The sequence below is a fragment of the Pristis pectinata genome, chromosome 11 (genome assembly GCF_009764475.1).
Source record: "Pristis pectinata isolate sPriPec2 chromosome 11, sPriPec2.1.pri, whole genome shotgun sequence".
NCBI classification, from domain to species: domain Eukaryota; kingdom Metazoa; phylum Chordata; class Chondrichthyes; order Rhinopristiformes; family Pristidae; genus Pristis; species Pristis pectinata.
In genome coordinates this window covers 76,935,153-76,962,633 of record NC_067415.1, presented here as the reverse complement: position 1 = coordinate 76,962,633, position 27,481 = coordinate 76,935,153, and the positions used below count along the sequence as shown (strand labels likewise).

The following is a 27,481-nucleotide window of genomic DNA, read 5'->3' as shown; positions in this document are numbered from 1 at the left end:
ATATTTCAATCTGGGCCACCCATGGTCTTTATCTTTCTCACATATTGTCTCAGCACTCAATTCCATTTAATGTTCCAACAGCACACCGCTGATAGGTCACAAACCCCAGATCATTTGGTACCATTTGTAATTTGAACCTCACCCTCTTTAGTCCACTATTTCATGAGGAAGGCTTATGGTCCATTCTTCTATCCCACTTAGGGGCCAAACGCGGGCAAATGGGAGTAGCTTAGATGGGAATCTTTGTTGGCATGGACCAGTTGGGCCAAAGGGCCTATTTCTGTACTATGACTCTGACTTAGTTGCATATTAACAGTTCCCAGTATCCCAACTTCACCTTTCCCATATGTATCAAGACAATGTCCTTTGAAACAAAATTTGTCTCTAATAGAGTGATTAAGCTTTTTGGCTTTAAAAAGAAAATATTAATTAGAAGTGGAGTACTTCATTAGGGATAACCCAAGAGAAGAGTATACATAGAATAATGAAGACAAAACAGAGGCATTTTACAAAGTGAATCAGAGACCAGAAGGCAGGAGGAAGAACAAAGTATGCAAGAGTCCTAGACAGGAAAAAAGAAATTATAATGAAGAGGAAAACATTTACAGAGAGAGATATAATTGTGCTTTTACTTCCGCAATGAATGATATGGGAGATCAATTAAGTTTGAAATTTTAGTCCCAAGTCATATAGTGGTTTTAGATTGATTGCAGTAGTTCATTTTACAGTACACAAATATGAATGGTTTTACTTAAAACACCAGTAGGGTTAAATGGCAACAATGTAGGTACAGCCCAGAAAGATCAGCTGACAATTAGATTTGGATCCTGAACTTCAGTTTTAAAAGACTGTGATTGTGTTAGGAATGAATAACCGAGGGACAGCGTTTTTGTGCTGCTGGGTAAACAGAGAAGTTAAATGATGAGAAGCTAGTGAGATGAGTCAGTTTCAATAGCAACGGCATAGGAAGGAAGTAAATAATGCATCAGAGTTCTTGAGAGGTTAAAAATAATTCAGATTTTTTTTCCTTTCCTCTTGCATAGGGAGCAGTGTGTGAGAAGATCTTAGACTTTCTGAAAACAAAACTATTTTGTTTTCATTATAAATTGGAGTACTTTGCAATCCAATAATTTCAGCACAACAACCTCAATTATATCAAGAAATCATCCATGTCAAATGAACCAAAGAGAATGGAAACTAAGAAAACGGCATAAAATTCAATGTACATAAATACTTAAATGTAAACTTAGTGTAGATCTGTATGATTTTCAACATAAATGTCACAACTGGTGCACAATGTATGACATAAGGAAGCAAAGATCTGAGTATTATTTAAAAGAAACAACTGTTTATAATGTCCATTGAAAGGTAGTAATTTCACTGTCACTGAAGTGTTGCACTCATTCAAATCAACACCTATTTGAATATAATTATGGATAAAAGCAAAATGTGAAAATAAAGTGCCCCAAAATAAATGTTATTCAGTAAAAAGCTGGTTTTTGATGTGCATGATTGTTTAAAATAAATAGCTGGAAATTAAAGAAACTTTCATCTGAAGCAATAAAGCAATATTCCATTATACAACACTGAATGTACTAAACTAGTACCTCTCTTTTGACTTTTTGTTAAACTCAACTTGTAAATTTTGCACTGTATGCAACATAATCCACCTCTAATCTTGCAACACAGAAACATAAGTATCAGCAATAAATCCTATGGCATGCACATTAGATATCTGCATTTGGGCTGCTGGTAATAAACCAGAATGAAGAGGCTTGCTCAAGATCATAATTAACAGTGCACGTGTTTAGCTTTCACTTGCTAACATCATTGTGTTGCTCCATTCCATTAACCCATATGCTGCCATTAGTGAACAATTTGTAAATTTACATATTCCTTAGTGCTAATACGTGTTCATCTAAAGCTAGCTTTGCTTGCATGCATTATAGTTTAATTTCATGGAAGTTAGAATGTAAATTAGTTCCATTTCATTTGGAAACAAAATAAATTGCAAAAGTATATTTTACACACAGAAACAAAAGTGGAAAATCAAAACTGTTTTAGTCAATTTGAAGCAGATATATTTTAGATTTTGTCACCATAATGTAATTAATATCAAAATAGAGGTTGTTGTAAATGGTTGGTGACTGCAGTCCAATTTTACTTCAATTAATTACGCCACAAGAGAACGGGGCTAAAAAGCATTTGATTCTTCACTCTTTTGCAAATTTTTCATTACCTTCAATATCAGCACAAGTTAAAAGCCCAAGCCAAAGATGATTAAAAAACTACCCATGTTAGATGCAAAACTGCTGTTAATCTGCAAATACTTTAAACTTGTCTTTATTACTTCGATTATAACTCTTTCTGAATTGAAAGTTTTCTATCGTACACTTTTATTTCTCAGAACATGGACCCAAGAACCATCATTCAATATATAAATTCTACACTGAAGTGGAGCTGCTTTAAAATTGCATTTATCTTTATTCTTTCCTTGTCCCCTACTACACAAAGGTGGTGATGTCTGAAGCAGAGCTACAGCACATGGCCAACTAATGCTACTTGAATTGAAGAAAGGAAGTAGTCCCTTCATTTTAAATAGAAATGAAACCACTAGATAATCTGAGTTTTTTTCTAAATATTGAACTTCCTGTTTTTCTCCAAAATAACACTTAATTCTGCACTACAATTCCGAGGCTGAAAAAAATTAATAGAAATAAGTGCCCGAAACAAATTAAGAATAGTCCTTGTGGTTATATACTTGTGAATCCCTAAATGAGTTCACATTAGATATCTGCAATTGGTACGCCATCCACACAACCCATCAAGCACAGAATCCCTGCATCATGCTCTGTTCATGTCAAACAAAAAAAAATCTTTGACTGTGGTTTGTCAGTATCTTACATGACTATGAATTGGGATTCTACAATAAATAGGTATTGATGACACACGAGTTACTGTTGCAATTAAGTGGTGATTTGTTTGGCTACTTAGTCAAATGTTTCTTAAAATAAATTCTATTTAGTCCACAGATAGGCAGAATTACAGTTACTGACAAAATATAGTTTAATTTTTCATGTGCAGAGACTCATTCAACGTATTTCCCTCAATCACTGCGAAATGACTGAACTCAAAAGAATTTTTCAATAATGAAATAAAATAATTCTCTTCTCTCATCTACTCAAAAATGTCAGTAGTTGTGCTGAGTGGTTCAGGTTAAGTATTTTATTAGTTTGGTGCAGCATTAGTTTCCCTACATTAATTTAATAATATATTCAGTTGAAAGCAAATCCTTGATTAAGAACATTCTGTCTCTTCCCATCACACTGAACTTTGCACTTTATTAAAGCACAGCCTTCCAAATGAGTGATTTCATCCCTTGACAATTAACATTGCCACATCAATTGTAGAAGTTAATATTAAAAGGTGGAAGCAATTATGTGTTTAATTAATGCATTTTAGCAAATAGTGCATAACAGTGCTCACAGACAGCAAAGGGGTTAAACTGCCAAAACAGGCATTTCACCATTGGCACCTTTACTTACATCAACAGGGACCAGAAGGCTCTTGCCCAGGTGTTGGTTAAAAGAGAGGCACCAGGCTTCAGTGTAACCATTCATGTTGGGAACATACTTCTTTACAGTCTCATCATTCAGTCTCAGCCAAACCCCATCATCATTGTGGATCTATGGGAAACAAGCAACAAAAACGAGCCGTGCCCTCCTGTAACTGCCCCAGAGCTAGAAAGGACTATGAGGCTCCAGACTAGAGATAAGGTGGGCATCAGAGATTAGATTTTAGCCTTGAGTGAACTGATAAAATGGATGGCAGACTGACCAGCACAAGATCAGGGGCCTCATGTTTTACTGAACATGAATTACTATGGGAAGTTGTAAGCTGGTTCTGCTTAACACTGGCCTAAACAGATAGTAGAAAAATATAACATGGTGCATAGAAGTCAGTAAGGTCAGGGCAAAGAAATCCAGGGAAATAATTTACTAAGCACCCTACTCATTATGTACTCTGGTTACGGCCATCCTGTGTACACTGCTCTCATTACAAACATAAGAATGACACACAGTTTTGATATATTTAATATCTAATTTAATAAGTATTAGCTTTCTACAGTAATGATTCTGTCCCTGCTTCTATTATATCCCATCTCAAAATGTTCGTTAAAATCTGTCCAAATTTAGTTGTTGCAATGTCAGCCTCATCTCAAAAAAGGGGCATTTCTGTTTCCCCGGACCAGAGAACCAATTACTTGGTCAGTTTAAGAGAGTGCTTAAAAAGAGTCTTTGATTGCCCTAACAGATTTTATTTACAAAGTGTAGGAAAAGCTCAAAGTAACGCGAAAGACAATTCACATTCATGATATCTGAAGGGCTAGAATGGGAATACAAAGAGTTTGTCTTTGTACATAATGCAAAGTTTGTCTGTTGGCAAGTAGAACCTAGAAGTTAAACAATTTGCACTTTGTTTCACAACTGTACCAACTTATCAGAGCTCAATTAGCTGTAACAAATTTTTTTGACTGCATGAATACAAAAGATTATTGGTAATGTTCCTTGCTATTCATGGAGATACAATGATTCAGGATTTGTTAATTTAACATGTATCAAGCAATATATGTAAAGCCGAGAACACATTCTCAAAGATGCCCACTTACAGCATTTCCAGACTGTAGCCTCAAAGTTACTTGCATGTGTGTCAAAGCAAATCAAAAATGAAACTGCATATACAATCTAACGGTTGCTGCAAAAATTACTCAAGCTGATGATAAATTGCTCACTTTATTCCACTATTGCTAATGAATTTTTTTTTAAATACTTTCCCAACATTTTTAAATGCCTAATCTATCAATCCTCCTCTTAAGTAATGTTTTTTTTTACCTCATCATTGAAAGTGATGGTTCCATTGACCTTCACTATGCCTATCTGCTCACTCTGAAGAGAAGGATGGCTACGTATACGAAGCCCTGCACTGTCCTTTGTCACAAATTTGCGGACCTGAGAGAAGCAATGGAACAGTAAGACAAAGAAATAAGATAAAAAGCTGTTCAGGTTAAAGCAACAGATTAAACAGGTAAACTAAAACAGCTGTAGATTCAAAAGCTGACACTGACAGAAAGATTTGTTTGCATTAAGTGAAAGTTACATGAATTTGGCCGCTTCTTAGCTACAGTAGAAAATTGCTCCAAACACAATTTTGTTTTATAGTAGGGATTCAGAAGCTGAACTGGTATACCTGGAGTCAACCTGTAAACGTTTAAACTTCGAGTCATTGTCAAAAAAATGGCTATTTCCAACATGCAGGAAATGAACTACAAATGTCATAATTAATCTGCAAGACAGTACAATGGTTAACAGAAGGAAATGAGTACAAACAGTTCTAACACAGGAATCATGGTCTGAAAGCATTTTGCAATGCAAATACATTAATTTTATGAACACTTACAAATACCAATATGATGCTTCCAATACCTTCACAACAAGAATATTAAAGTACCAGCCACTCTACCACAGTAAATCACAGTTATGCCAAGTTATCTGGTCTATACCTTGCTTGGTTGCTGTTCAACTTTTGGTTTGACCATTTGAGAGCCTGGCGGTATCATACCCTTTGGTGGGTCTTTTACTTCTACTTCTAGACCAGCATCTGTCAATGCAGAAAAACAAAGTTCACCTAAAAGCACAGCAGGTCAAGAAAGGAAATTTTAAAACAAGTAATCCTTAAAATCCAACCTTTTTTCATGGAGGTAAATATTGAGTTTGAAATTATGAAATTAAAAGAGATTTAATAATAACATAAAAGGTAGCACTGTAGAATCTCAAAATGATCAATCCAAATATCTTACTGAATTGTGGAAATAATTCTTAACAGTGAAAAACCTGTTCTTTATGTTACTCAGCAAATAGCAATCATTCACTATTGTTGACAAAAATAGTGCCTTGGTTTGTAGTTTCTGTGTTTCAAACAGTAGATATCTTCCTGTGCTCAGTGACCTATTTACCTTGTGCAGGTGTCCTGAAGACAATTTGCTTCAAAGCACTGGCTCCAACTACAGCAGTGAAGCCTCAATCAGGTCTTCTGCTTGTAAATCCCATTATGGGAAGAGACCAAAACAAATCCCGCTACAGCAAAGACTGATAGTTGGCTAAGCCACATCCCCAGCCAGGTTAGGGTTAGGGTTACCCTAACCCTAAGGCATCACATTTGGCATTTATAAATATTCCAAATTAAAATTAATTTTAGAAGGAAAACATTTACTATTAAAACTAGTTGAAATATAAGCACAAAGACAAAGAGAGTCAAACATTGTGTCAGCTTTTAAGTCAAACTGTAAGCATTTCCCCCCAAAAATATAGCTCAATATTTTACTGGACAGTAGTGCTGTCAAATTTCCAAAGGGCTCAACAGCAGCAAGCAATGCAAAGAACTCTAGTGGATCATCAGAGTAATATAATAATTCAAGTTTAATTATATAAAATAAGACCAAAATCTTGAACTATAGATCTATTTTGGGATTTTGTAATATACAGTGCAATTCAATAAGCTTACCAGTTTCAATTCCATCTATTGTGACATGGATAGTGTAAAGACCTACAGCTCCAGGTGTCCAGTTTGCACTGTATGTGCCATCATTATTAGCCCGAATTAACATATTTTCACTTGGCCTAAAAAGGTGAAACCAAAGTATAAGTCAAAGGCAACCTTTGTTCTGGTGCTTCAACATGATACATTGAGATTTATCATCTTCTTTTACCTTTTAGGCGTGGGCGATGCAAACCGAAGCTCTTCAAATGAATAATTTTCATATGCCTGCAAAAACACAATATACAAAAGAAATGAAACACAAAGCAAAAATAACATGTTGAAAATTAACTCCACTGGAGCAGTCCTGCCTGTTTATCAAGTTAGATCAACCTGTAAGTTAAATAAGGCTAGCAGAAACATGCAACATCTCCAAGGTTTGCTTTCCAGTTTAAATCTATGACTAGAGAATTAGAGCTGAAGGAATAAATCAGCCCAGGCTACATCTAGAGTCAGGTATAGAAGTTCAGGAGCAAAATTCTAGATTGGGATATATATTGGTGAGCAAAATGTCTGTAGTGAAAGCAAAAAACACATAATTACCTTCATCATAGTGATTGCTGTATACCGAGCTTCTTTTACTATCATTGGTTCATAGGATGCTTCTAGTTTGGGAGATGGCAATCCACCAAATGTCATATCAGTACTTGAAGCAATCACAGGTGGGCTACCGGGAATACGGTGCAATTTTTTAGTATTCTCCTGCTGTACAGATTTCTTTTGAGAGAGAGGAACAGCTTTCACCTCAACCTGTTAAACAAAAATAAACATTTTAATAAGTATCACTATTGTTGTTTGCTAGATATCAGTGCAAGATTAATACAGAAATTAGTTCTTTGTTGTACAAGCTAAGTGTCTATGTGATTAAGCAAGCTTGTACAATGATGCTCTTTTCACCAGAGTTTCATATAATGCATTCTAATAAACATGACTATATTGTGCTCTGCTTAGAGTACACCTTCCTCTAAGAGAAAATTCAAGAGACAAAATTAAATGTAGAAGAAAAACAGGGCTTCCCTTCTCTTCCTCCACCTGCACTCCTCCCCAATCTCGAATACTATGTTTCTTCAAGAAAACGTGTTGAAGCAGCCATGTAGAAACCTCAGTCTTAGGGCAAGTTAATTGTATTTTAGTGGCTCTAATACATACAAGGACTTAATGGTTTCATGTTACACTACAAAACACAATTCATTTACCCCCTTCAAACCAGAAAGGAAAATTAGCAATTGTTTAGCAACCTAGAGAAAACAAAAGCCCTGAAAGTGCTTTTTAATAAACCCAATTCTTTAATTCAGCTCACTGCAATCCGTAGAATGAAAAATATGAGCAGTTGAGTCGGTCAGAAACCAGACTCGTACCTCAAACTCTCCATCTGCCCTCCCTTTCTCATTTCAATGTGATTTTAAGATGAGTCACGTGGTGTAGATTCACTTAATTCTGCCTCAAATGTTTTGGACAGAGAAGACAAACTGAAGGCCTTATAAAGCTCTTAAAATTAATATAAATGAGATGATTTCTAAAAGCAACAAACATAATTCTAAATTCAACTCAGAATTACTAAATTGTGTAATGTTAAACAAAGAGGGTCAGGATAACTGAAGTACTGCATGCAGTTCTAGTCACTGCAGTACAGGAGGGATGGGGAGGATTTGGAGATGGTGCAGAAGAGGTTCACCAGGATGTTCCCTGGACTGGAGGAACAGCTACAGGGAGAGATTGGACAAACTCGGATTGCTTTCTTCTGAACACAGGAGGCTGATAGAAGTATATAAAATTATGAGAGGCATAGATGGGGTAGGTAGAGTATTTTTCCAGGGTGGAGATGTCAATCACCAGAAGGTACAGCTTTAAGGTGAGAGGGGAAAAGTTTAAAGGAGATTTAGGAGATTTACAAGGCAAGTAGTTTCTTTTTTAAAAAAAAGTGGTAGGTGCGTGCAACATACTGCCAGCCAAGGTGGTGGAAGCCGATACGTCGACATTTAAGAGGCACACAAACAGGCAGGGAATGGAGACCACGTGCAGACAGGGATTAGTTTAGATTGCATCATGGGCTGAAGGGCCAGTTCCTGTGCTGTGCTGATTTATGTTCTCTAACTAAAGAACTTAATCAGTGTACAACTTGAATACAAGAATGAACTGTTAGCATTACAATACATTTCACTGAGAGTTCCAAGTTATAACTGCACATGAGAAAGTAATGTGGACAAACTTCTTGTTTAGCTGTGTTTAGATTTAGCAATGTACAAGTGTTGTTCAGGAAGATATTTATAGCTGCATAGAAGTGAAAATTCATTGCAATTACCAAGAGTAATAACTGAGGAGTGCTTTGACTAATTAATTCTAAAAAAAAACAAGTTTAAGAAATCAATGACAACCTCCGATATTTTAACCAGGCACAGGCCTGGTACTGCCTTCTAAGCAATTCATGAAAGAAACTGTATCCTTTCATTGAAAAAGTATTAGCAGGATTTTCCCCACTAGTGACGCAAAGCATCAACTGAAATTTTCCTTTTTTTTAGTAATATTTCCAACAAAATATTTTCCGTTCATACGTATCATCCAAGTTACATGCTCCAGCTCTTCCAAAAACAGGCATTTTTAAAATCACATGCAGCTTGAGTTTACAAAATATGATGATGTTCAGTTTATTTTTTGGTCACACATTTCTTAAGTGCTTTATACCTTGAGGTTTGGAACATGAACTACATCTCCATATTGGTCCTTAGTCTGAACTGTGATGGTGGCAGGCCAGCCGCACTTGATGTAATCTTTATTCAATATCAGAGAAGTTTTCTGTGGATCTGCATAGGAATCCGGTTGAAGCCACCTGACAACATGGAGAGCAGCAAAAGAAATGACAAAAGTTTTAACAAAGGCACCAAGTTTAAGATCTCAGTTTTAAATATTTTTATGATGTACATAACACATTACCTTGCAAGTCGTCCGCCACTGGAGCCAGATATGCAGGCAATGAAGTCCTCCAAAAAAGAATGTTCATTGCTCTGCAGATGGAGGGGAAGATTACCATCGAGTGCCTCCAAGATAGTTGGCGAATGAGACAAGGCCAGGCCCTTTCCTAATAAGCCAGCATGATTTTTGCAGACCTAGTGGAAAGGAAATGTGAGACAGCAAAAAAAAAATGATTAAAGCTATCAACAATTTAAATATAGCAATTGAAGGCTTACCTGCAAAGCTGATTCTTCAAGAATTTCAAGATCTTCCTCCACTTCATTACCTGTCCAAAACACAGTTGGTTTAAAAGCAGTGCAATTTTGCTTTTACATAGTATTTTTCACTAACAATACAAATTATAGTCAATATTATAGCGAGCAATATATCATGAATCCACCAATAAACTAAGAATTTTGTGCAAATTCCTCATTAAGATAAATTTGTGACGGTCAAAAGTAAACATCCATACCAACAGGAAGTGCGAGATCTTTTTTCATTAGAGATGCTGCACACATACTTCCAAGGTATGCCAGTTCCTTTTCTAGTTGTAAGATTCCCTGCAAAACAATTATACTTCTGTACCATTTTGGTTCAGGCAAATATAAAATTAAAGAAACGAGCAAGAGCTTGTGGCTGAGGCTTATAACAATAAGCAAAACTGATGGCTTACTTTTCCCAAGTGCTAATGTAATCTTTAGATGGTTTGGGATAGTTGAGTTAAAGTGATAAATTAGAATTGGAACCTCCAACCCACAATATTTTAATCACAGGAGCTCTGTATAGCAGCTTGCATTTGGTCTTTAAGTTTGGGTTATAGGAAAGTAGGAAACGGTCCTGTTCTCCGGATGATCTATTTGTTAAATTAATAATGATTTCACTCTAACCAGGTGCAAGAGAGAAGACTACAAATCTAGATCATACCAAAATCTATTTTAATTGTTATGCTGGACAACTGCTAGGTTTTATGGCATGGGGGAGGTGAAAGGTCACCAAACTGAAATGAAACTGTTTTGCTCTCCAAAGAAACTACCTGCCGTTGAGGACATCTTCAAGAGGCAGTGCCTCAAGGCAGCTGCATCCATCTTTAAGGACCCTCACTACCCAGGACATGCCTTCTTCACACTACTATCAGGGAGGAGGTACAGGAGACTGAAGACCCACACTCAACGTTTCAGGGACAGCTTCTTCCCCTCTGCCACGAACACTACCTCGTTATTCCTCTTTTGCACTGTATTTATTTTTCTAACATAGTAATTTTTATGTCTTGCACTGCACTGCTGCCACAAAACAACAAATTTCATGACATACATCAGTGATAATAAACCTGATTCTGAATGTTTCCAGATTTTTCTATTTCAGATCTCCAGCATCTGCAGTGTTTTGCTTTTGGATGCAAGGAGAACTCCCCACTCCTTTCTGAAGATGACAATTTTTCTTTAAGAAGCAGAGCACCTGATAAGCAGAGCGTGTGAATATTTCATATTGAATGACTCAAATCTTAAATTTGATGAAAATTTCCTGCTGATCTAACAAGCTATTGTGCTGTGAATTACAGAATCTTAAAAGACAGCTAATTGCTTTGCTGCAGATAACTTGAGTCACATGTTATTTCAATGCTATCCAAATGTTCAAAGGAAATATGACAACAAAATGCACAAACTCCAAGGTGATTAACATAAAACGAGCCACTTAATACAACACACTGGCAACAGGAGCTGAATATAGCATCAGTCAAAGTTGTTCACTGAATGGACCATTTATTAGCCTCAATTTCTACCCTGTATTTAAACTGAAACAAGGAACAGTTATCAAGTAAAAGAAAGTGAAACTTAGAAATTACAGACTCTTCAGGGACTAGCATTGACTGCTCTTTTTTGACAAACGTCTCCCCCTCTCACCCCCCCCCCCCACCTCCTGAATTATCACTGTACACACAAGAACATTGGGATTCTTTTGAAATCCAGCAGAGATGAGCTCAGCATCCAACAATTCTATGAATCCAACTCCCACACACCATGGCTCAGTTTCATTTAAGAGTGCTCCACTTCAGCAATGATCAGCTTTCCTCAGTTGTTTACTAATAGTGGAAATCACAAGAGTAAAAGGCTGGTGAATAGGATTGTCAATGGTCAGACCGTAACACATAACCACCTCTGCCATTTTATCTCCACTCCAAACTTCCCAATTTAGTCTCTTCCCTTAGTCCCATTCCTGATTAACCTTACATTTTTGGGAGGAACTACAGTGGGGAGGGAGGGTGTTGTGGGCACTCAGGCCTGGTGACTGATCCCTAAACATGGCCCAACTCCAGAGGGTTTCACCCAAATTCTAACATTTCTGACTCTCAAAGCTCCAGATACCCCTCAGACTTAATGACATCACCCCCAGGGCACAGAGCTAAGATAAAGAAGTTAATGTCACTGCACGGTAGAGTCCAATGTATCCGGTATTTGAATGAAAACCAAAAGGAATGTAAACTGACATGGAATGCTTCAAATCTAAGTGCGTCATTTGCAAGAGGACATAACTTCAGAATCCAAATTATTTGTGTTTCTCAAGCTGTTTATTTTTTTGAACTTCTCCAAGTTTCACTGTTCTCAGAACTAATAAAACAACCCCTGCAAAATTTCTCACTGGTTTACTAGACTATGACATACATGGAAAAATGCTCAGTTTAAAAAAAAGTTTAGCAATTAGATAAATTCACTTTTTAAAAACAAAATTCCCACTTCTATCTCATTTTATATTAATTTCAAAATAGCAAGAGAAACTGTTTTACTTCCACAAAGCCAAACATTTGTGTCTTTTTCTCACAGTACTTAATTGGACACACCACAAAAATAAAATTACCTCATCAGGTCCAGGATTGAATTCGTAACCCACAACAACACACTTGAAACCATAAAAACATGCCTTCTCATCTTTCACATAGTCTGATGCAGTCTCCAAAGAGAAGATGGCATCATTTCCTGAAAAGATCACATTTAAATTTGAATCTCAAAGCACAATCCCAAAATTCCAACAGTATCACATGGCATGCAAACGGACATTTTCCATCACTTTAAGCTTCTGCTTTATTCCTTTTCACTATTCGATTTCTCCAAAGTATTTCCCATTTTCACAAAGTTGCCCAAGGAAGGTTTGCCTAAATTCTTCAAGCAAAAGTAAACATACTATCTCTGTACACACTTCTTGGAATGTTTACACTTAATTGATAGGATCCATAAAGAGGATGAGTACCTTAGTGTAATGGTGATCATTATTGCAGACTCAAAATACCAAAACTGAAAGGCTGATTCTAATTACACTGCACTTTCCCAAATACCAGTGCGTCACGGTATTTGACGTGATGCACTCCATATGAAGTGCGTGCTCCATTTGCTTTCTACTTCTTTTATTTCCCTCATACTCAGTCATTTTATGCTGCAAACTTCCAAAATTTTTTTCCCATTTCTTTGGGAAGGCATTCTCCTTCCACTTCTCCTAATACTCCTAGGTAAGGCAAGTGCAGCATTCTTCATCTCAATATTACTCTAAGTGACGCAGAGCAAGTCCGGGGCAATAAAACCTTATGAAACTATTGGCTTCTCTCTGGACCCGAGCACTGAAATGTCTATTGTTGATAACAGATATCACTTGAGCATTATTAAAGCAACACTCCAGGCCACCCAAAAGCAGTCTCACCTTGTGAAGCAGGCCTGAGAATCAGTTAATTTGCAAAAACTGAATTCCACAGGGTATTATTTTCTTTTTCATAAGAAGGCTCCCAAAGCTTCAACCTGCAAGTGGAGAAATTGCCCACCACATACAGAATTACCACCCTCCACAGCAGGTCTAATATAGAACTGATATATTTTAATTAGGTTTCATTATTTTTTTTTTACAAAGCACATGCAACACTTGTTTTCTTCCTTATACCTGGTAAAACAAGGACTGTGGTTGGCCATCCAGTGGAACCAGAAAATTTCTTTAATTCTATCCATGAATTAAGAATGTCATGGCTTGTATTTTTAGGCCCAAATCCTGAACTTTGGTAAACTTTATTTGGAATCAGCAAACGGAGGACATCTTCAGGCTGTGCAGTACCACACAATGGGTCAAACTCAACAGTCATCCACTTCACACAATCTGGAAAAGTCACCTAACAAGAACAAAGGCACTGTTTTAATCACCAAAGCAGCAGCTTCCTTGCTTGGATCAGAGTTTCAATAGAACTTAAAAATGATTTAAACAGCTTTACACATCCTCATTCATTTTGTCATTATAAAGTCACAATGTAACATTAACTATTTTCAGCACAGCTTTTACTGGTCAGAATAATAATGAGAAAGGCAATGAGTGGAAAATTTGGAGGTACATGTAACACCACCCATTTCTCCAAGGTATTATTTGAACACTATGCATCTCAGGTAAGATTCTTGGAGTTATTTTCTCCTACTTCTTTTCCCAAGCTTAGTGAATCCCTAGTTTATATACCTACATCTTACATTTTCTTCAATACATGGATTATTTTTTCCAGTATTTAAAAAAAGGGATAGTAGGTCATTTTGTCTCTTCATCCTGTTTACCATTAGATCTTGGTCAATTCCTTATCTCAGCTGTACTTTCCCTCGTTATTTCTATAATCCTTACTTCCCCTAGAAGCTATAAATCTATCTTAGCTGTAAGTACCATGCAGAGCATTTACAACCCTCTGCAGAAAGAATTTTAAAAGATTCACAATACTGAGTGAAGGAATGTCTTAGCATCAAATATATGACCATCTACCCTGACATGGTGATCCTTGGCTCTGCACACTGAAGCAAGCAGAAACTGTCAACACCATCTAAAATGCAGTATTCTACACTCATTCAGCTCTGTCCTTATACTTTAAGAAACTGAGCATTTTTTTTCAAAGGAGAGATTTTCACTATAAGCAGCATTAACTGGTTATTATCCCAAATGTGACTTGTATCTGGAAATGTGCGAAACTTCAGGAGGTTTTAATTATCATATTTTAAATGCACATTTGCAATACTGATTTAGTTAGTACATACCTTTAATTGACTGACACTTGCAGGTTTATAAGGATGGTCACTCTCCACCACAGCATAATGATTAGAAGTAGTACAAGCTGAGAGGCCTTGCTCAGGCTGATTGCCTGTTGCACTGTCTGTTGACTGATTTGGATTGAAGGCAGGTGGAGCATATTTCTGATTTAATGTTGCAACTGGAGGCAAAAGCTCATGTACAAGACCAAACACTTCAACTGCAGCCTATTCAAGAAAAACAAAATAGTTTATGAAAGTGAAAGAAATAGTTCTATGGAATAATCACATTGAAAGAAAGAAAATACTTACTTTTGGTACATTAGCAGCAACTGGTGCAATGTAAGCCAAGATAAGGGGAAGCAGCATTGATAATAGACTGGATGAGCTGAGTAGTTCTGGAATATCTTCAGCTGAACAAAAGTACAAATTGCTTTATTCATTTTTCTAGTTTGTGAGCAAAACATCACAGAGTACTGAGGTAAAAATATATTACACAGGAAGATAATTGTTACAGATTGCTGCATGTTCTTGCTTCTCTGCAGTCAGAATCAATTTGTTGCATCTAATAGAAAAGCAATGATGTTTTAGCCTTTGTACCATAGATGCTTTCCCATTGAATTGAAATCAGTTCACAAGATAAATTGAGCCTGTATAACCCTTAACAGAATAATCAAAAGCAAACTGAAATTTAAGAGATAAATGGAAGCTTCAATGAGCTTCTACACCAAATATATTTGAATTTTGTTTTATTTATGCTGATCTGCAGAAGAGCAGGTATGTAATTTATTCCCCACCTTTTGACACTGCTTCTCAAGAAAGTTGCAATGACCTACAGGTCAATAAATATTAAACAGTGCAACACCTTTAATGCCAGTATATCCAATTCTTTTTAATCTGTTCAATTTGAGTTTCTCTTCCCAACTTATTGGTTCCTTCAGCAGCACAAACATGGTAACTAGGTTGCAACTGGTTTGCTTTTAGGGGAGTATGATTTATATATAACAGTTCAATTTTAATTTGCTTAAAAAAGTTACCAATTTAAGAAAAAAAACTTAATTTTTACCATCAACAGCCAGAGCTCTATGCAATAAATCCTTAGCTGCACGAACAACTGCAGACACGACAGAAAGGGCTCTGCTGCAGTTTTTATCTTCCTCATTGGCTTTGCTAAGCAGTTGTGATTGCAGATCTCCATCAAACTCACTCCTGCAAGTTAAAAGAGCACATATTAATGGTAATGAAGTACCTAATTACATCTTATCTATTGTGCACCGTAATCAAAACATTGTTAGGTAAGCTCTTCTGTTCAAACCAAAAATCCAACAAGTCACCACACTGTAGAAAAGAGCATTTACTACGATAAAGACAAAAATAAGTCTGGATTTTAAAACTGTAGTTTCTTTTTCCCCTTCCCGGACCAAATAAGATTGACAGTGTACAAGTAGAAGGGGAAAAAGGAAATCTGGGAACAATGCTTCCAGTCAACATTATGACAGACAACACATATGGAAGTTTGTATAGGGAGCTATTAAAAAAACCATCGCAGGACTAACTGATCTGAAACATAGGATAATGGTAGAATTGGTGACAATGCTCCCAGTTTTGGGAGACAAAGAAAAAACTGCAAGATTTTTCACTCCTTGCTACTAATCACTCATTCTGTAAATGGGCATGCATGGTTTTCTGGTAAGATGTGTACGTCTTCAATTGGCTCCCAGTAGATCAACCACAATTTTCATCAACTGAACAACAAGACCAAAACCAGTATTAAGACTATCATTTGTAACCTAATCAGTGCTTTCCACCATTTTGTCACCCTCTTTTTTTAGCACTTCCCAAATGACTCATTCTTGATCCAATCCATTAAAAATTCTCACTTGCGAAGTCCATCATGGCCTCACCACATCTTTTCCTTTGCAGCATTCCTCATTCCAGCTCTCACACTCCACTCAATTCAGGATGACTGCATTCACTGCCACCTACCATTTCAGCTTGAGTAGAGGAGTTCACAATTCTAGCTTTACATCACCTCCAATCGTCTCCCACTCTGGCCTGTCTTAAGACCCCAGTACAGAAAATCCTCAAGTTTTCCTAATGGATTCTACATAGTCCTCTGACTGGAAGACTGAAAACAGTAGTAAAAACAGACAATGCTAGGAATACTCAATGGGTCAGGCAGTAAGAGGAAATGTTCCAGCATCTGCAATTACTTTGATCTTCATTTCAATTCGCAACTTCAGGTTACAGATGTAGCTTCCATTATCTCCTAAGAGGGTGCTAATGATGCTGGGAGAGGAGATCAGATTGACATTAGGTCAAAGGCACTCTTTGGAGTTCAACACGGGCAGTAATCTGGTGTGGAATAATTATCATTTTATTATTGGCTGATAAGGAAAGTCTTGCATGCAATGACCTTTTAATTTTGTATATTCTGCATGTACAGATGTCTCCTTTTCTTAAAGACCTCTCGCATCCTTTTACTATCCTCTCCAGCATCTGTACTGCAGTTTACCTTAGTACTGCTCCACTTTTTTTTTGGACTTATTTTATTAAAGAGTGCAGGCTATAAAATATTAACCTTCAAATCTATAAATGGGCATCTGTGGCCCCCCTCCTCTGCACCTTCCCATATTTTTAACCAAGTTACTGAATAGCCACCTCAATTTAAGTCTGAAAAAGGACCCTCAAAAAATAACACAGAAATCTACCGATAATAACAGTTAAAAATAATAGACAACAACATCCTCTTTTGGATGATGCAATGACTTGCCCATTCCATTTTGCTCTTACCTGTAATAAAGTATCTGGGGGATCTGACCTCGAGTCTGATTAGTTCCATTACTACTGAGGCTGCATGTACTAAAAGTGAATGTTACACCGTCTGGGCACTGAACGGTGGTCATCCCTCCATCTCCATTTGCAGTCCGACTTCCATAGTTCCTTAGACGTACTGCATATTTCACATTTTCCTAGAAATACAAAACGTTTCCAGGTATTACTCAGAATCCTAATTAATCCCAGAAATTCCCTAACAAACCCATTTATGCAGTGCCAGAAACACAATAAATTCTCATTTAGCAGTTTAAAACTGCATTCCCAAGGAGAAGCAATTTGCTACAAAACTTCCAGACGCAGTATGTTCTCTAAATGCTTCAGGTAAGTCATACCTGCTCAAACATATGGCTACATACCTTTAGAGGGACAGCTTTATCCAATCTAATCTCTGCCGTGTCACTAGATGAGTCATCAGTGCTGTAGGTACCTTTTACTAGTTCTAAGGACGTCCATCTGTGAGAATGTGCTGAATCACCAGTGTGCTCACTCTGCCAAAAATAGCATAATAAAGGGGTCATTGAATTCCACCCATGACATTTACTCAAGAACACAATGATTTCCTATTTCAAGTCAAAAACAAAATTAATAGACTTACATCATCAACCAACACTTCTAGCTCATATTCATGAATGCCGCCTCCTCCATATACATGGTACCCAACCACAACTACACCAGGTTTGTCTACAGAGAAACAGATTGCATCTGGTGACCCATTACCAGTATTCCAACTTCGTCCTTGGCTAGTTTTAATAAATCGGTTTGGTGTGGCTTTGACAGAGTGGAGGGAACTCAATCCATCAATCTGAAACAAAGCAAAATGTTCAAAGAAGTTGGTTTCTAACTAAATATTGGTTTCTATAGTCTTAGGTGAAATTACAGAGCAGAATGTGGAATAATAAATGTTTTTAAAAAATGCTTTACAAATAATATTTAGTACTTAGTTTTCATTCTTAATGTTATGAGAACTATAAGATAAAACCATGTGTCAAACAATAACACCATGGTGAGCAAAGCACTATTTTTACCCTCCATTAACTTTTGGATTGAAAATTAAATTGAAGTCCTCAATTAAGGAGCAAAACTTGAACCAGAGTGCCAAAAGTTTTTTCTCACTTTCTCTGTTCATTGCAGTCTCTGACTTACAAACTCAAAATGTCATCAGGTCTAATAATTCATGAACACTGCCTCTATAACATAATCCATAACTTTAAATTAATTCTTTCTCTGTACAACTGTAGCAAAGTACATGTTACATTGAATGAATGCAGTTTCTGACATCTGTCTGTATACCAACGTACATACAAATGTAATCTAAACAATTCGTAAACCATCATGCCTTTCATTTATTACATCATTGGCAGGCCATATACAAATACAAATTCTTTAGTACAATATTTCACCTTAAATCCAACAAAGAATAAGAATGATAGTCCACCTCAGACCTGGATTCATACCTCAGATCCTAGTGCTGATGCGGTGAGTTCACTCACTATACTGGCAAGAAGACCACAAGTATTGGACACCAGGAGAGGAGAGAAGAGTTCTACTTCTCTTCTTAGACTCTTGCGAACTGGAAGCACTACAATGACCAACATTTTTTCCAGCACTTCTCGAAAACTGGTCATACTTGTAATATTTTCTTCAATCTAGGAGAAAATATTATTTTAATTCAAGAATTGTGTTCCAGTTCAGTCGAACTTTTGCTATTTATTGATGTTACTTTTAACAGAAAGTATCCCCCTCAGTATTTTAAGCAAAAACCACAGACCCATTTAAAAAAAATAAACAAATTGGACATATTTTCTGAAAATTTTAAGGGACTTCTGTGAACTTGATTTCCATTTGAAACTCTGACTGTGGTTTACATGTCCTGTTGCATTTTGCATGACCATAAGGCTGCAAACCAAGTTTTATAATTTTGCTTTGGTCATTCAAATAGACAAAACAGTTATAAGAACAGAAAACGCTGGAAATACTTAACAGACCCCGTCAGAAGTGCCTTCACCCAAAATGTTAACTGTGTTTCTCATCCCAGAGATGCAGTCTGACCTGCTGAATATTTCCAGCATTTTATATTTTGATTTTTTAAAAAATAAACATCAGTTACTTTTGAAATATCTCTTGTATTAATGTATAGACACTGCTGACTCTTTTATTGGTGTATAAAAGACTCAATTCTGCACTAAAAAGTCTTGTTAAACTTAACTTGTTGCAAACCTTCAAAAACAAAAAATATTGCTGCTCTTACCTGGCTGAGTTTCTCCATATGAGATACTAGTAGACCAAATCTGTGAACCATGGCAGATTCATTCTCTGTGCTCGATTGTTTCACCAAGGATCGAAGCAGCACCTCGCCATCATAAGCAATGGGAAGGATTGTGGTCAGTTTGACTGAAGAGTGGCAGAGTGCAGACATGACTGCTGCAAGCAAACGGCTACTTGATGTCTTGAAGTTTGCTTCCTGTATGTCCTATTAAGAAAAAAATTACATACTTTATCAAGATTACAGAGGCTTTTTTTGTTCAAATTAAAGTAAAACCATCCACTGTTTGCCATTAGATTAATAGTGAAATGTTACCAGCGACTTGCCTGAAATAAGCACTGGTTTAACTTTTGGAAATGAGCCCAGGAATTTTCTCCTTCAGGTACCAAATATCAAAAGTTAACATTGAACCTCAAACATAACAAATTAATCTACAACATAACAACCTTAATATTTCATACATATTAGTGAAGATATATTAAAGCAAAACTCCAACTAGGGAGAGCGCAAGTCTCTCAAACTTTTGCATTTTGCTGACACAGGGAAAAGCTAAGGAATTTAACAGAATTGTAAATTACACAAGAATTGACAATGAGCCCAAAGGGATGGCAAAAATCTTAATAAGAGGTCAGTTTTAAGGAAAGTCTTAATGTTGAGGGCAGGGAAGGATGAAGGGTCCAGGAAGGAAATTCCATAACTAAGCCTAGAGGCAGCTGAAGGCACAGTTGCCATTTATGCAGCATTTTTTAAAATTCATTTATCAGGTTTAAGGTGAGAAAGAGAAATTTAAAGGAGATCCGAAGGGTGAGATTTTCCACACAGGGTGGTGGTTATAGGGAAGGAGCTGTCAGAGGAAGTGGTAGAGTCAAATACAATTATTACCCATAAAAGTCATTTAGACATGTAATTGGATAGAAAATGAGTAGGTATACAGGTCTAATGTGGGCAATGGGACTACAGTAGATAGGTACCCTGGTTGGCATGGACCGGTTAGGCTGAAAAGCCCATTCAGGGTTCTGACCTGTGGGCAAAACCAGTGAAGGCCAGCATTTATTGATCACTCCTAACTGACCATTTGCACACATCAAAGATTCAATACTCGGTATAAGTAATGGCAGAGCAATTTTTAAAATCGGATCAAGAGTTTCACTAAACATGGCATCAAAAACACAGAATATAAGAATCCCTACAACAGGTTAGGTCGCTGAATACAACTTCAGTGAATTATGCTATTACTTGAACTCAAGAAATTGGAGTTTTGATTTTAATTTAACAAATGTGTACACTGAAATAATAAAACCACAAAAAGCTCAATAGTCTTCGTCACAAGAAATGTTAAATTTTGCTTCAGGCATAACAAAAACTACAAAACTAAACCTGATATTTTATCATATTCAGAAACGGAACAAAAACTACATTAAAAAAAATCAAGTTATCGGGTCCTCTCTCCAACTTACCTGATCTAAGCAATTAAGCAGGTCACAAAGACATGCCCACTGCAATCCAGGGGTAGGATAAAAAGAATGAAAGCAAGCTGTAAATGTGTTGTGGCATTCTTGAAGAACTGCTTCCAATAATGTCTTGGGTTGTGAATGGTAGCCATGAGGATCATTGTCAAGCTTCAACATACAATGGTCAACTCCTTCTGATAAAATCTTTCTCAGAAGAGACCGAGTCTTTCCCACACATTCTGCCAGTTTGCTGGTTTCCTCCACCACGGCTTTAGCACCAACTGCAATAGAACATAAAATCAACACATTTGAATGCACCTGCAATGAATTATAATTATCGTGGTATATGTCAGTGAACTGGAGAACACCAAACGTATTTTTCAATATACAAACTTTTACTGTGAATAGTTTGCACTCACAGTGGAGACATTTTTTTGCACTGCTCTGTAAGAAGTTTGATCTAGCCAATGCTTAATATTTGTTGTAAATTAAACAAAGCACCAGAAGTACAGTGTTATAAGACTGGCAGTACTACCTCCTTTCATCTAGCAGCATTTCACCAGTTAACTATTGAAGTAGTGTTCCCAGAACAAATGAAAAAAATTACAAATGTGATTTAATTTTTGTTTTTAAATTTATTTTCAGCATTCTTGGTCAGCCCATCACGAACTTTCTTTGAGAATGTGGTGCTTTCCACCACTTTGAACCACTTAACTACTTATAGACTAAGAGAAGGAAACAAAGGTGTCATCATATAAAACAGGGAGAAGATGAAAGTAGGATTTCTACTGCAGGCAGCCAGGATTAGTTTAATTTGACACCATCATCAATGCAAACATGGTGGGCCAAAGGGCCTGTTCCTGTGCTGTAATTTTCTGCATCCTGTATTCCAGATAGAAAATATACATGTAATCCTGAAGAAATGTTGCAAACCAAGGGGAACTTGATATTTAAATAATGGGACCTTTCAATCATCTACTTCAAAATGAAAAATACTGTGAAGTGCAGCAGAAATTCAACCCAAGATGTTTAATCTTAAACGGTATGTGCAATCTACAAGACAGCTAGCACACTAAAGAGCAGTTACATCCACCAACATCTTATTACATACTTAGAGCCCACAAACTTTCCAGCTTAGCCATCATAACCTAGAACCAAATAAAGAGGGATTGTATCACTTATGCCCTAGAGTTATGTTCTTTCACATTTCTAATAGGTTGTGTAACATCAATTTATTATTAGGCCTTTTTTTTGGTTTAAGCACATTTGCTACATACAAACACAATTCTTGAGTGACAGAATGAAATAAATACTTTAAATTAAATGTTAATCAAACCAAAGACCTGTGTGATTACTGTTCTGAGCATTGCATAAAATAAAAACAAAATCACATCCTGGAAAATTACCTAAGAATTGATATTTGATAGGAAAATCACCAATTATCTTCATTATTTTCTGGGCTTCCTACTATACCTGATATAGGGTATATTTCGCAGATGTAGACACGCAGCAGTCGCAGGCAACAAGTACCAACAAATTTTAGGCGTTCCAAGTCCAGTAAAGTGGCAGTGTATTGAAAACCTTTCAATCCCTGAAGCTCCTCCACTCCCAACACTAGGGTTGTCCAGCTCCACTGAAGAATGCTCAGCAATGATTCAAAACACTCCTAAATTTAGAAATGACAGATTCTATAAAAATGCGACATCCGTATTTTTTTAACTCGTGCACTCATGAAGGACATCATTCAATTTTGTTTTTAGCATGAATGGTACATCAGGCATCACTGTTTTCAGCAGAATACTCAATTCATCGAGCAAATTATAAACTAGAAATTGAAACAAAGACTTCTCCATACTCCAACAATGAAACAAAATTCTTGTAACAAGATATTGCTTTTGAAGGACAGATTGAATAGCATTCATTGTCATTTTGCCTTCAAAATATCACAATAAACATTACTTAAAGTGATAGTCTTGTTTCTCTATTTGAAATTACTCTTATAAAAGCATCTGCAAACATTAAAACTGTTCAGGTTTAATTGTGGAGGATGGTAAGAGTTGGACAAGGTGGCCATGTTCTGTAGTAATGGGAACATTTAAGAGTGGAAGGAGGACAGGGTGTGCAGTGGAAAGAGTAGGAGTACAGTAAGAATAAACATTGCAGATAGAACAGTGGGCCAAGACGAAAGTGTGATGGGGAACAGTCTGTGACCCAAACAAGGAAAGCATGTGCTCACAGGCACCCTCAGTTATTCAAATTGGGAGTCCAAATAAATTGAACATCTTGAGTTACTAAATCTAAATACAGCTCAAATTTCAAGAAATTTTGGATTTAACTTGCTCAAGATTTTCATTTTTTTCTCCATTCAGAATTATTTATCATCTTTGGCTTCCTTTTAAACAGTGGGCCTAAATACATAACATTAATCTACCCTATTCTTGCCCCAGCACTCCCCCCACCCACCAAGATGTTTGAACTTTGTGCATTTCCAGTATGTTAATACATAAATACAGCATTAAGTTCCCAGCTCTCCACCCCACCCCCATGTTCTCACATAGATGAATTATGCAAAAAGTTTATGAGACTAGTTAAACAATGATGAGAAAATTGTTGCTGGAAAGGATATACGTCACAGCATTTTACAGAACACAATGAGGGAAGCAAAAAGCCAGAATGTAGATTGCCAAATTCTACAGAGCAACTATATCACAGTTTTAATACTATCTGGATAGTGGCCTCAATTACTAGTTGGTACTTGAATGGACACCAAGTTCCTGGGTACTTAGGAAGAAAACCATCATGTATACCCTTCCAACATTATACACCTCAATTTATAAGCAACGTTTATTTCAACAATTTCAGCAAAACAGTTCAGGAACAGATTTTTGACTGGCTTTGTACAAGGAACTATTAGTACCAATTCAACAATGAAATCTGAATTTGAAACACTTTGCTAGAAGACTAAGGAATCCCATACAGGTGTGCATCTTGATTCTAATATAGTTCTAGAGAAAATATTTTATACTCCATTTTGTTCACTCACCACTGAGACAGTCCTGGCAAAAGATCTTCTCAAAATATGCACTGGTTCACTAGGCTGTTGCTTTCCTTTTCCAGAATTACCATCATTCGATGGTAACCTGCAACCCAGAAAATCAAATTCAGTACAACTTAATTTGAGCAAATGAATCAGCCATACTATAAATGTAATAAAAATATAAGTGCAATGTCTCGATCAATAGGATAATTGCAATTTGAAAAGACTAACCTGTACAGTAACTGTGGTATTTGACCTGCATTCACATCTGTCCCATTATTGGACTTCTTTGAGCTTTTGAACTGGAAAACCACCCTGAAACAATAACATTTATATTCTTAAAGCACTGTTTTCAACTACTCGCTGCTACTTTCTCAATTTACTGAAACCTTCTCAAAGCTTACTCATTCACCAAAGTGGCCCAAATTTAACCCAAACCAAATAGGGTGCAAGTCTCTTCCATGAAAATGCATTTTAGCTGAATTGAACTCAGACCAAAAATATTGCAGATGCTGGAAATCTGAAATAAAATAAAAAAAATGCTAGAAATACTCAAGAGGTCAGGTAGCACCTGTGGGCACAGAAACAGAGTTAACATTTCAGGTTAAAACTTTGTTTCTTCTCTCTCTTCCCCCCCACATGTGGTACCTCAGCTTCTGGATATCTCCAGCACTTTTAAAAAAAATTTCAGTTAGTTTCTATTCTACTGTTATTGGAAAATTAGCTCATAGCACAAACAGTACTGAACAGTGTAGTAATAGGCAAAAATATTTACACTGCCATTGGGTTGTACAAAGCATATAGCTTTGAGGCATAAGAATCGGTGTAAGAGTCTTACACGAAAACTAGCAGTGACCTGTAAGATTCAATATGCAGAATAAACAAACTGCATTGACACGTTTCATCTGGAAAATAAAATCTCAGCAGATAGAAATGGGTAAAAAAAAAATTCCTACCCATCATCAGTGGTGATAGAGGCCTGTCCATGGGAGCCACAATCACTACTGGGCCCTGAAACTCGAGCCCAAGCCACATAACACCAGCCTGCCTGTAAAAGTACAGGCTCATCAAACATCATTGCATATTTCTCCCTGCAAAATAGAAAGATGTGTGAAATTAATATGGCGTTAATTCTTTAATCTAAGACAAAGTAAACAGGAAGTGCTGATAGATGTAGCTTTGATGCTAAATTTAGATGGAAGGGATCAGTGGACTGTGACAAACAGATACGATACAGTTCCCATTTTCAAGTCATATATTCTTTCCTACTTTTGCAACAAAATGCAAACTTGCCTTGTTAGATTGTGGATTTGGATACACTGCAGGCATTACCATGTACATGATGGTCCACATTTTTATTCCAGGGTCACAGGGAGCCAGTAATTTTCCCAGCAGAATCTAACAGCCCTATGTTTGCGCAAGTGCTTCTGAAAATGGCAGTATTTAGGAGGGACCAATGGATTCTGGAAAAGGATTGGCATTCCAACAATGGGGTTCTTTCTACAAATCCTTGGTGTGGCATACAGCAATAGAAATTGGATGTAGAGAACAGGGGTGAACATCAGGGAAATCTGTTTGTGTTCAGTACTATATTAGGAAAGGGACTCTAAAATTATGTAAATATTAGTTTCACTTATAACGTGTTTTAAGTTGTCCCCCCAACACTTTTGCTATAATCAAGATTGCACTGTACTTTCAATACATATTCATAGTTAAATAGCAGAGTCAGAGCTATACAGCACAGAAACAGGCCCTTCAGCCCAACTCATTTGTGCCAACTAAGTTGCCTAACTGAGTTTGTCCCATTTGCCTTCATTTGGCCCATATCCCTCAAAACCTTTCCTATCCATGTAACCGTCCAAATACCTTTTAAATGCATAATGGTACCTGCCTCTACCCACCTGCCTCCTATGCTCCTAGCCAAAGTCCTAGCCAATCCAACCTTTGGAATACAGCAATATGAAAGTGAAGTAGAAGGCTGACTGTAACACAGGAACTTGTCTCCAGTATTGACAAAATAACCAAAATGCAAAATTGAATTTTTTAAAATGCCACTACTAGCAAAAAGCTCCAATTATAGTACAACTTGTTTTCATTAGCAGTTATATTCATTTCCAAGGAAATAGATACAAGATTTTTAACACATTAGAGATTTTTCATTGTGAAATATTATAATTTGGGAAGACAAAACAACTAAATAACTAAAAGGGAAAATGATACAAAATAAATTATTGACTTAAATTATTTTGTTCATGCACAATTAAAACAATAGCATTGCCATCACTAAGCACCTGAACAATTCATTGAGAAAAGCACCAAATGTTGGTCATAGTTATACTCAGTGCGAAATATCAGTTTTTAAACAGAAGGGGAGGAAGTGTCTGGTAGGTTTCCAGTTTTTTTTGCTCATTCTTAAATCATAAGCTATCAGAAGTTGCCATATCAACAGATCAGCTTTGATTCCATTCAATTTTGAGAGTCTTTACTGGACTGGTCATCAGGATAATGAAAACAATCCTTCTATTTTCAGCTAATGATGTTGCAACACATTCAGATCTCATTCCAACATTAAATGATTAAACAAATTTCTTTTACAAAATAATCCATATACAGACATTGATATTACAAAGTCTTCTCAAAAGGCAAAACACTGCAATCTCATTCTAGACTATCCTTCATGGAGGCAATACGCTTAAAAAATAGTTCTCTTTCCTTAAGTTAGCCCAAATCTCAATTTTTTCAACATGTCCTTTACTTCTCTCTTAACTTTTTAAATATTCATTTTAATTCAATTAAAAGGCAACTATCAAACTACAGTGTTTAAGTGGACAGTTAAATAACAAAGGAATTAGAAATGGTGATAAAAATCGAAAACAATCCAGGAAGGTTTCTTAAAGGCAATTTCTGGTGTCTTTGGAGAGAAACATAACAGTGACATGCTTCTAAAAGGAAGTTTGAGAAGGGCGACAGTGGTGCAGTTAGGAGAGCTGCTGCCTCACAGCTCCAGCGACTCAGGTTCAATTCTGACTTCTTGAGCTGTCTGTGTGGAGTTTGCATCTTCCCCCTCTGACTGTGTGGGACTCTTCCCACATTGCAGAAACATGTGGCTAGTAGGTTAGTTGGCCACTATAAATTCCCCTAGCATATAGGTGAATGGTAGAATCTGAAGGGAGTTCATGGGAATGTGGGTAGAATAAAATGGATTAGAGCAATTAATGATCAGCACAGACTCATTGGACCAAAGAATCTATTTCCCTTCTGTGAATCTGTGTGATGCTGGGGCTAAGAAATTATTCTCCACTAATGTCTTCTAAAGGGA

General features: G+C 36.6%; 1 protein-coding gene across 19 annotated transcripts in view; it reads right to left on the bottom strand.

The window, feature by feature from the left end:
* Positions 1-27,481, bottom strand: part of mycbp2 (MYC binding protein 2) — a 158,368-nt gene that overhangs the window by 57,360 nt on the left and 73,527 nt on the right. For 16 of the 19 annotated variants that reach the window (XM_052026820.1, XM_052026823.1, XM_052026826.1 and 13 more), the window contains 25 exons: positions 25,119-25,253; positions 24,394-24,477; positions 24,169-24,265; positions 22,599-22,791; positions 21,132-21,406; positions 19,660-19,881; positions 18,866-19,057; positions 18,007-18,213; positions 17,768-17,899; positions 17,367-17,545; positions 15,640-15,782; positions 14,886-14,986; positions 14,583-14,801; positions 13,465-13,687; positions 12,397-12,515; positions 10,016-10,103; positions 9,780-9,829; positions 9,526-9,698; positions 9,277-9,421; positions 7,138-7,344; positions 6,767-6,822; positions 6,562-6,677; positions 5,561-5,658; positions 4,893-5,009; positions 3,546-3,686 (listed from right to left, as the gene is read on the bottom strand). In XM_052026820.1, the coding sequence (XP_051882780.1) occupies positions 3,546-3,686; positions 4,893-5,009; positions 5,561-5,658; positions 6,562-6,677; positions 6,767-6,822; positions 7,138-7,344; positions 9,277-9,421; positions 9,526-9,698; positions 9,780-9,829; positions 10,016-10,103; positions 12,397-12,515; positions 13,465-13,687; positions 14,583-14,801; positions 14,886-14,986; positions 15,640-15,782; positions 17,367-17,545; positions 17,768-17,899; positions 18,007-18,213; positions 18,866-19,057; positions 19,660-19,881; positions 21,132-21,406; positions 22,599-22,791; positions 24,169-24,265; positions 24,394-24,477; positions 25,119-25,253 (3,712 nt within the window). The remainder of the gene's footprint in view (positions 1-3,545; positions 3,687-4,892; positions 5,010-5,560; positions 5,659-6,561; positions 6,678-6,766; positions 6,823-7,137; positions 7,345-9,276; positions 9,422-9,525; positions 9,699-9,779; positions 9,830-10,015; positions 10,104-12,396; positions 12,516-13,464; positions 13,688-14,582; positions 14,802-14,885; positions 14,987-15,639; positions 15,783-17,366; positions 17,546-17,767; positions 17,900-18,006; positions 18,214-18,865; positions 19,058-19,659; positions 19,882-21,131; positions 21,407-22,598; positions 22,792-24,168; positions 24,266-24,393; positions 24,478-25,118; positions 25,254-27,481) is intronic. The other 3 variants (XM_052026835.1, XM_052026836.1, XM_052026833.1) reach the window with 2 other exon arrangements.